This window comes from Micropterus salmoides, unplaced genomic scaffold (assembly GCF_014851395.1).
Source record: "Micropterus salmoides isolate LMB-PRFRI ecotype aquatic unplaced genomic scaffold, ASM1485139v1 Ms_hic_scaffold_4, whole genome shotgun sequence".
NCBI lineage: Eukaryota > Metazoa > Chordata > Actinopteri > Centrarchiformes > Centrarchidae > Micropterus > Micropterus salmoides.
The window spans coordinates 39,053,670-39,064,435 of record NW_024043372.1 but is presented as its reverse complement, the minus strand read 5'-3'; the positions used below and the strand labels follow the sequence as shown (position 1 = coordinate 39,064,435).

At 45.6% G+C, this 10,766-nt stretch overlaps 1 protein-coding gene across 1 annotated transcript in view; it reads right to left on the bottom strand.

Moving 5' to 3' along the window:
* Positions 1-4,643, bottom strand: part of LOC119885439 (EF-hand and coiled-coil domain-containing protein 1-like) — an 8,223-nt gene extending 3,580 nt beyond the window's left edge. The window contains exons 1-6 of the mRNA XM_038695485.1: positions 3,749-4,643; positions 2,615-3,053; positions 2,403-2,537; positions 1,118-1,197; positions 617-710; positions 385-514 (exon numbers count right to left, since the gene is read on the bottom strand). Coding sequence (XP_038551413.1) covers positions 385-514; positions 617-710; positions 1,118-1,197; positions 2,403-2,537; positions 2,615-3,053; positions 3,749-4,325 — 1,455 coding nt within the window. The 5' untranslated portion in view covers positions 4,326-4,643. The remainder of the gene's footprint in view (positions 1-384; positions 515-616; positions 711-1,117; positions 1,198-2,402; positions 2,538-2,614; positions 3,054-3,748) is intronic.
* Between the last annotated feature and the right edge of the window lie 6,123 nt (positions 4,644-10,766).

Below are 10,766 nucleotides of genomic sequence, written 5' to 3'. Positions count from 1 at the left end.
TGTGTCTGTGTGTGTGTGTGTGTCTGTGTGTCTGTGTGTGTGTGTCTGTGTGTGTGTGTGTGCTCCTAAACTGTGGAACTCTGGACACTGTATGACTGTAATAGTGAATCCACCCTGTCGGACAGACTTCCTTCTCCACACCTCCGTCTACTTGGAGTGATCCAGCTAGCATTATGTAAAACACTTATGTTCTTTAACAATGGGTTACCCATAGTTCAGCTTTTCCTTTAGTAATTCAGTGTTTCTATGGAAGACTACAGTACAGTTGTTGTTCCTGACATCTGTCTCTGGCCATGACCCAGACTTTTTACCTTAATAATCTGACATGCTGCCCCCGGAGCTTTAAACGGTCTGCACTTAAATCCGTTCATCATCTCATCTCACCTTGTCTTTGTCGAAGCCTCTGCTGTCCTTTGGCTGCTCTTGCTGTTGTCCCCTCCAGCTGCAGCGCCCCCTGCTGGTGGGGTTTTTCTCATGCAGGTGAATGTGAGAGGAAAGCCGGTGGTTCTGACATCTGGAAGAACAAAAGTGACTTCCATTTGGAATAGAAAAAGGTGGTGGTGTGCGTGTGTTGCATGTCAACTAACCCTTTGCCACAACCAATGTGCTTCTTCACCTCCAACAGACGCACTGTCCTTCCTCCCTCATCCCTCTGTCGTCCTCCTCTTCATCAGAGGCAGCTCTCCCCTCCACTGCTCTCTGCAGACACTCTGCACACAGAGGCAGAGCCGTTACAGGCTCACTGACATTTCAGCGTTGCAAAGTGTTGGTGAATGAATAATGCTGACAGTGCGCTGTAGACCACCGCAGGAAAAGCACACATGTAACTGCTAACAGAAAAAATGAGTGCATTCCATTTGGCTGAGCTGGTTTCAGGTATTGTGCAGGCTGGGTACCTGGGACTCCTTGAACACCCTGGGACGGAGCCATTGTTGATGAAATTTGTTTCAAGTCTGACGTAACGTGAAAAAAGTCTATTGCAAAGCTGTAAATATCTCAGGAACCCCTGACAAACATGCCAAACGGTGCAAAGGTTGTTCTTCACCACTGGAGGGAAAACTACAATCCTGATCCCTAATAGATGTAAAGGTGTTTCTTTAGTTTTCCAGTCACTTACCTGTCTTGCTGCAGGCGTCTTCTGCTCCGAGTGGGTCAGCTTGCTGATGGGCGGGCTCGGGGACGCAGGTGCAGCAGGATCTGAGGGTGGTAAAGGCAGAGGACATATTGCCACAGTGGACAGATCTGCCTCGGTTCTGGATTTGTTTGTGGGTTATGTGGGTGGTTTGGACCTGTCTAATGACAGCTCCACTCTTCCCACTCTCCAGCACAGTCTACAATGTTTTATGTAACATGTCCCAACTACGGTCTGTCACATAACTGGCAATGTATGTCGCAAGGTTAAGGCCATGTGGAGCTACTATTGTGTTTTTATTATCCAGTCAAAACTATCCACTCACAAACTCATTAAAAATCTCATCCAAAAATCTTGTTGGTGGGACCTACGAAAGATTCCAGATGGAGTGACAGCTTAGCAGCATCCACGGTTAGTCGTAGCAAGGATACTGACTGCATTCAAGCCTGCTGCCGTTTGGATGTTGATCCGTGTCTTTTCATGCAGTTAAGGTACCGGTATTTGACCTCAGGGATAGTTTCTTTAATGTGGTCATAGTGGGGAACACGGAGGAGGAAAGGTTTTATCATATTAGCACTTCTTTGGTGACGTCACATTAACAGGATGTGATATAATGTTGTTTTGATTTGGTATATCAAATGTGAGAGATGATTGGTAAACTATGAGTCTTTAAGTCCTGCCTTTGACAAAACTGATGATTGTAATAGGCAGACATGTCTTACTCTTTTATTAGTTTTCTAAGCTCCCCCTGGGTGAGATGCAGAAACTCTGGGTCATGCTTTTATTTCTTCTCATGCTGATTATTGCCACAGCCTCATCTCTGGTGGTTATCAAAAGATTGTGAAAAACCAGGAGGTATGATGACACCTGGTTTAACCTCCTAAAATCGGCTGCCTGTTTGTTTCAGGATTGATTTTAAGGTCTTATTGATTACTTTAAAGGCTCTCAATGACCTGGCTTCAGATTAAAGTAGTGCCCATCACATGCTGCAGAGATAAGGGGAGGTGCAGAGGTGATTGTTCTCTGATTCTCATCGCTACTGTGACACATCACATTACACATTTGATTCATTGCTAATACAGACGTGTGTGTCATGTGGCTTTGACAACAGAACTTTCCCTACTTTTACTCAGCACTTGTGGAACGTAAGCTGTTAGTTTAGTGCACTGACATTCAAATCAGCAAAGCACAGAGGCAAATGATGGGCAAATGGATGCACAAACCCCCCTTGCCCTCCATTCGCCCCAGAGTGGAGCAAAGGTGTTTGCACCTGTACTGCTGGAGTTCAGCCTCCAGCTGGGTGATCCTGGCCTGCAGCTGCGGGACAGACTGAGCCTCCTCCTGGATCATCTGAACCCTCTGAAGCCCCAAGCTCAGAGCCTCCCTGGCCTCCTGCGCCCGCCTCCTGATGGAGATTATCAAACAATTCTTCTAATAGCTCTCCATTCAAACTCCATTCAGTGAACTTAAAACACCTCCAACCTGATCTGAGCATTCTCCTTCCTAAGTGCAGATTTCACCCCCTGAAGCTTGCGCACCTCCTGGTACACCCACCGCAGCTCCTCCTCCAAACACTCATTGAATTTGATGGCCTCCTCCAGCTGCCCATCGCGTGAGGAGCGGATCAGCTTCAGCTCCCTCAGAAGGGGGTCCCTGATGTCCCGTCTCCTCGCCTCCTTCATCGCCCTGTCTCCTCCAGCTCTACTGCACTGTCCTTTGATTCTGCGTGTTGGTACCAGTTTTCCCTGTACAAGGGTGGTGGAGGTCGTGGGAGTTAAAGCAGTTGAGTTGAAGCTGGATGGAGAAGGGATGGTGCTCCTGCCCCGTCTGAGGGCCACCTCCAGGGCCAGGCAGCGAGCGTCACTCCCCTGCAGCGCTGAGCGGAGGTCCTCCACCAGCTCTCTCAGAGCTACCACCACATCTGGAGAGGAGAGGGCAGAGGGGAGGAGAGGGGAGAGGAGAGACTGTTAACAGGGTAGTGCAGTGGATAAGATCCATGCCTTTGGTGTGAGAGACCCGGGTTTGAATCCACGGTGAGACACCAGTGGGCCCCCGAGCAAGACACTTAACCCCTAGTTACTCCAGAGGCGACCTCTGGATACAAAAGACCTCTGAATAATAGGATAAAAGCGTCAGCTTAATGAATAAATGTAATGCATGTAAAGTGAAAGTGAAGTCCTCCTGGAGCAGAACAGGAGCTGTGTTCAGGCCTCTGTTGCTACTTTGCCACACGTCTTCATGTCAGATCACGTTTCAGTGACATTAAGTACTGCACTACTGTACCTCCATTTTATGCTGCTACACAGAGGGAAATACACATATACATACATAACATATGGTGGGTGTATAAAGTCACCACATAACTGTTGATTAAAAGTTCAAATGAGCTCTACCTCCAACAGCTACAACAGTGAAACTAATCCAATCATACTACATTGATATTGTAGTATTAGTAACACTGATAACAAACATAAGAAACCTTTTGAAGGCAGGTGGAGTATTTTTTATACCTGAGGGATCAGGATACCTCTGGCGTTGCTGCAGGATGTGTACCTGATGGAGAGTACCCGGCCACAGGAGCCGTTAAAATGCAGTAAAAACGTCCTGGTACAGTACCTGACTCGCGGTCTTCTGCTGTTCCAACTTTAATTGAGCTGTTCCGTTCATGCTGATCCCTGGTCAGCTCACATTTCCGCCGTCTGACTCGCGGCCACCGGAGGCGGATCTGTCGCTCCACCAGCTCCGTGTCCTCAGCAACGGGCAGGCGCCAGGCACACTCCCCGGTACCTCTACGAGCACTGCGGACGCGGAAATACCCACAGAGCCGCGAGTGGAAGTCTTTAAAGGACAGCTGGCGGGGCAGGCCAGAATACACATCCCGAAACTCTTCATCTTCTTCAGCTCCAGTCCCTTTCCTTCCTTTCGCCGTCCTCTTTCCTCTAGTGAGTCCCAGCACGACGCACAGCGCTGTGAAATCCTCCGCCGACACGGTATCGTCCCGGTTGGGGTAGGCCAGGTGGTGGAACACCTCCTGTAGGTATTGGTCTATTCCAGTGGCCAAGACGACGATTTCGTTTTCCACGCCGAGATCGGGGCAGTGGTGATGGACCAGGGCGCTCCGGAGCCACTCGCTTTTACGCGCGGCTCGTGGCTCCAACTGAAGACGCGACAGGGCCAACGTAGGACGCTCCATGACTGCAAATAAACCAGCAGCTTCTTCTAGATATGTCCAAATACAAGTCAGATTACAGGAATTAGCACAGGATGTGATTTCAAAGCAGGATTAGACTAAAACACATCCCGGTGTATAGTTTGACGCTGCGTAATTCCCTGGAAACCTCTCCTTGGATTCTTCCCGGATCATCAAGTCCCCTCGTGCAGACTGTAGTCCCACTGCACCGACTCCACCCTTTCGTGAGCATTCTCTGACCGAGGGTGTGTGTGTGTGTGTGTGACTCTAGTGCAGTGGGCTTAAAGTTCAGAACGCAAGAAAGTGAGTCTCCTAAAGTGAATCACATATCAAGTATTCAAGCCATATCTGTCTCACAGCGCTCCTCCACAAGTAGCACTGATTCCTCTTAGTTGAGTTTATCTGATAAATGATCAGCATGAAACGTGTTTGAGGTAAATGGTGTCCACTGCAGAGACTTGGGCCATTTAGTGTCATCCAGTGACAAAAACAAACCACCACAATCCAGAGTGAGTCATGGTGGGTTTCAGTTTGCACCTTTACCAGAATGAATCTTAAGTGGCTGTGATTCACGGCCAGAGTGGCAGCAACAATAACAAGGTCAAATTACTCCTGATACTCTGAGTACAGTCGCCCGCTGTTCTCACTAAAACCAGGCCCAGGTCATCACCTGGAAGTCAAGAGTTAATTTGTTTCCAGGAAATTTAGCAGCTGCCAGAGGAAACACCTTTCCCCACCCTGACTACCACTTGTCACACATCTGACAGCCAAAACAAAGAGAGCGTCTTGACTACACTCACTTAGGCAAGACTAGACCACACCACACAAATTAAAGATGCGTTACACTCTGCTGCTGTGCCTGCCTTACACATCAGAACTAGTGCCAAAACAGTTTGTCAGTGAATCCATTAAACATCATGTGTTTACATGATGTTTAATGGATTCAGCTTCTCACTTAAATTCAATAGCTTTGTGTTTTGGACTGTTACTCAAACACTCATTTGAAGGCGTCCTTCTTTGGCTCTTTATACAAACGTCATTAAACCCAAGACAAATACAGAGAGTACAAACAGGATTTGTACACACACTCCAGATACGCTCTTTTGATTCAAGGCATAGCTGAAATCTGTGGGTGGTGATGGCGCATAGATAAGATTCTTGCCTTTGGTGTGGGAGACCTGTGTACAATCCCCACTGTGACCCATGCACTGAGCAAGATACTTAACCCTTAGTTGCTCCAGAGGCGTGTGACCTCTGACATGTACAGCACTTGTAAGTCACTTTGGATAAAAGCGTCAGCTAAATGAACAAATGCTGAACACAGAGACTAAACACACAGGTGTGCAAAAAAAAAAAATGAAGCTACAGGTGGTTAGCCTACCTTAGCATAAAGACTAGAAACAGCTAGCCTGGCTCTGGCTAAAGGGAACAGAACCCACCTCCTAGAACATCTAAAGCTCCCTGATTAGCTCTTTTTGTAGTAAAACCACTACAGGTTATGTGCTGGACTATTTCTTTGGCATAGCAGCCACTTCCTGGAGTCTACATGAGGTTGCCAGACAACAAGTAATTCAAAGTGAACGTGAACCTGAACGTGTAGAGCTGAGGTCCATACTTTGCACACCACACAGTAACTTAGCCTGCTGGCTAGCAGGCGAGTCACCTGAACACACATACTAACACACTAAGCTCAGATACTGTTTAGACTTTGTTTTGGCTTCCAGCACTCAGAATACTGAACTGCAGCGCCCACAGTGACTCACCTGGGGCTTTTACCTGACTGAGTGTACTGTTTCAGGCCACCTAAGGCTACAATATGCATTTCCCCAAGACAAGCAAATGCATACAAATTGTCCTGAGGACATAAAAGACACCTAAATATCACCTGAGACCTGTTTCACGTGCGGAGGCAGGCAGAGATTAGTAGTGGCAGTCCAGCTGTTTGCAAACTTTAACACAGTAAGGTCAAGGCATGTACTACAGCCACAGATACGCACACATATAATTTTCATTTACTGCTAAATAAAAACTACTGTATAGCCTCAGCTGGTGTTCTTCATACAGCAGGCTATTTCTGGTAAAAAATAAGTTTTCTCACCTCCAGGCTAGTGGGAAGACACCCACAATCTTGAGGTCCCCCTACTGGAAGTAGAACAAATCACTGTTGTTCATATTCTGTAAGATCTTATATGAAATGGATTCTTGTATGAAAATGTTTTACTGCAAAAGTAGTTAAATTGACAGATGTTGACCCACCCCATAAACAAAAGAAGTGCAAACTAAAGCCAGGCATGATGCGAGATGATACACCTGAACTCAAGCTCTGATTGATCCCATGACATCCAGCAATATGTAACTGCACCAGGTACTGTATGCTCAGTGGTCTGCATTAAGACATGTTCTAACAAATGGAATAGGTTTAAACGGCTGCAGTGAATCTAGAGACTAAAACATACAGAGCACTCATTTAAAATTTTGTCTCAAGTTTAAGTTAAGGGGTCAATAAATGTTCTGCATGGCAACATCAACCTTTAAGTTTGAAAACAGAGCACCCATACAAACTTTCTTGCATACGTAACTATCATACTTATTTTAACGAAACCATGATCGCGACCATATCAAAAAGTTAACCACATGTTTCATTTTCAAAGGCTAACCAGACATTGTATATTTATTATTGCTAACTCGACACTACATGTCCAGAAATGATGCTAAAGGGGTAACTGAAGGGACCTCTTGACTCCAACTTCTACAAAATACTGCAGCTCGGCTCTGAATCAGTTCCAAAATATTTGACCATTCTACACCTCCTTATATCTTAGAGCTGCTTTCCCTTTACGACCAAACGCACTGCCTGACGTAGTCAGGCAAAGCTCACGCTAAAATAGGTTTGCTGTTGGAGCTCCCAGTCTCAGTCCGGGGTGTGCTCTGCTCTTGCACGCTTGTACTCATGGTCACCTTTGAGAGGAGGAGTGAGGCAGTATCTGTATTGATAGGAGCTGGGTTAAGGCTTTGTGTTTCCTGCCATGTGCTCCTCTGAGGGTCAACAAAAGACAAATACAGGCACACACTCCCAACACCCACACAAGTCTACCACCTCTCCGAAGTGGTGATGCTGAAACAAGCTGTAAACATAACATACAAACTTGTTAATGAACAGTTGCCCATAAACATCTAGCAGATACGGAGCAACATTAGCATTCATCTTTCTGTCCAGTAGTCTCTCTCTGTTAGCTCTGTGTTTGGTCTCCACCAGCTCCTGAGGGAAATATCTGGCTCTTCAGCTGCTAAATGCTCCACTGTGTTCACCAGCTAGTCCAGAACAGTAAAGCTGCGGGCTAGAAAAGCAAAATAATCAGCAGAAGGACGTTAAGAGCTGTGGGGAACTCCAGAGTCTCCCTTTGTTCTTCACTGTGAGCAACAAAGGATCACACTTGCATGTGAGAGGGGTCCTCTCACATGCAAGTGTGATCCTTTGTTGATGTAAAAATATTTGTTGTAGCTGCTTTAAATGGAGCACCTCTGGATAGAAAATGTAACTTAGGCAGACTACATCTTTGAGCAGTAGCCTTATTTCTATCTATTCATGTCTGAAAATTTAAGGATAGACCTTGGGTACAACTCTCCAATGACATTATTATTACATACATACACTGTGTGTGAGGTAATCCAGATTTGTGATAGAACAAACGGTCTTTTGTCAGCAGTGTACATGTGCTTTGTAAAATCTCACTACTTTTGTGCTCAGGTGTGGCTATCTGAAGGATCTGGAGTGGGACAATCGCTGACCTATATCTGATTATATATGATCAGATTTCTGAAAAGAACCCAGGGCGCTGTATCTCATGCTAGATGATACTGAGAAAGCACTACACACACACACACACACACACACACACACACACACACACACTTTGCCAACTGCATTCCTGAGAGCCAGTGGATTAAAAGAGCCGATGAGGTGTGGCTGCAGGTAGAGCTGCTACGCTCACACAGGGTCTGGGCATTTGTGAACATGTAGTTGAGTTGCTTAAACCTAGGGCGTTAACAAACAATGCATTCCTTGTTGTTTGCACACCTGCATTGCAGTTCAATTCAATTCAATTCAATTCAGTTTTATTTATATAGCGCCAAATCACAACAACAGTTATCTCACTGCGCTTTTCATAAAAGAGCAGGTCTAGACCGTACTCTGTGATGCTATTTACAGAAGCCCAACAATTCCCAAGAGCAGCACTAGGCGACAGAGGCAAGGAAAAACTTCCTTTTAAGAGGCAGAAACCTCGAGCAGAACCATGGCTCAGGGTGGGCGGCCATCTGCCTCTACCGGTTGGGGGTGAAGGAGAGAGAGGGAGAGAGAGGGAGAGAGAAAAGAGAGAGAGAGAGAGAGGGATGGAAGGAGAGAGAGGGGAGGGAGGCAGCCTACACAATATACACACAGAGGTACAGACAGTAAATGAAAAATGAAAAATGGTACAGATATTTATAGTAGTGTTAATGATGATAATCGTAATGTTAATGATTATAATAATGTGGTGTATAATATATGTGCATTTGACTCATAACAGTTTAAAATAGCACTGTAGCAGCTGGACAGAGGGTCAGTGACCTTTGGGAAGAGCAGTGATTGGTGGTTATGTAGGGACTGAACCCTTCTATAGAATTTGACCTCTGACCCCTTGTTTTGTTACCTCAGAATAGTACTGAACCGTTCTATGGTATCTAACCTATATAAGCTATGTTTGATGTACAGAAAGACAGAGTGGTCATCGGGCTGGGTCACTCTCCAAGCTGCTGCAGAGCTTGTAATTGATGCTGAACTCCTTGATGTAATAAACTTTTCTGATCAAGAACAGTGTCAAGTGGATTTCTTCTCAACACATCATCGCAGCATTATTGTTCGGACACCACAATAACAATAGGACTAGTAACAATAGTCGTTGCAGCAGAGGGTGTCGAGCAGGAACACGGGGGCAGCAGGTGACTCGCAACCACAGATCCAGACTCCACGGCTCCAGAGCCAGAAAACCTGCAGGAAGTGATAGGAGGAGAGAGGAGAGAGACGAGAAAGCACAAGACTACCAGAAAGGGGAGAAGTTGTGTTAGTAACATGCAATAATGGGATGAGGTTGCATACAGAGGGAGAGAAAGTAGAGGAGAGAGGAGCTCAGTGCATCATGGGAAATCCCCCGACAGTCTAGGCCTATAGCAGCATAACTAAGGGATGGTTCAGGACTCACCTGAGCCAGCCCTAACTATAAGCTTTATCAAAGAGGAAAGTCTTAAGCCTACTCTTAAATGTGGAGATGGTGTCTGCCTCCTGAACCCAAACTGGAACCTGGTTCCACAGGAGAGGAGCTTGATAGCTGAACGCTCTGGCTCCTAGTCTACTTTTGGAGACTCTAGGAACCACAAGTAACCCTGCATTCTGGGAGCGCAGTGCTCTGGTGGGGTGGTAAGGTACTATGAGCTCTTTAAGATAAGATGGTGCCTGACCATTAAGAGCTTTGTAGGTAAGAAGAATGATTTTAAATTCTATTCTGGATTTTACTGGAAGCCAATGCAGAGAAGCTAAGACAGGAGAAATATGATCTCTTTTCCTGGTTCCTGTCAGAACATGTGCTGCAGCATTCTGGATCAGCTGAAGAGTCTTAACGGACTTTTTCGAGCAGCCTAATAATAAGGAATTGCAGTAATCCAGCCTAGAAGTAACAAATGCATGGACTAGTTTTTCTGCATCATTTTTAGACAGGATGTTCCTGATTTTTGCAATATTATGTAGGTGAAAAAAGGCGGTCCTTGAAATTTGCTTAATGTGAGACTTAAACTACAGAGATAACAACATAACTCCAAGATTCCTCACAGTGGTGCTGGAGGCCAGGGCGATGCCATCAAGGGAAACTATATCTTTAGATAATGCGTCACGGAGGTGCTTAGGCCCCAGAACAATAACTTCCGTTTTATCTGAGTTTAACATTAGAAAATTACAGGTCATCCAGGTTTTAACATCCTGAAGGCACATTTGAAGTTTAGCTAACTGATGAGTTTCATCTGGTTTGATCAATAGATATAACTGAGTATCATCTGCATAACAATGAAAGCTTATGTTTTTTATTATATGTGGAACTCCATGATTAACTTTGGCGTGCATGGAGGACTCATCGTTAACATGTACAAACTGAAATTGATCTGATAAATAGGGCTTAAACCAGCTTAGAGCGGTTCCTTTAATGCCAATGAAATGTTCCAGTCTCTGTTATAGGATCTGATGGTCAATGGTCAATCAAATGCAGCACTAAGATCTAGTAAAACCAGTACAGAGACAGAGTACTCTGTACTCTGAATATTCTAAAGGCCACGAAAGGAGATTGAAGCAACAGGTCAGTGGAACCCATCTTTTTCGAACACCAAGATTGGCAAATTCGCCACTGGCGCCCTGTGCTC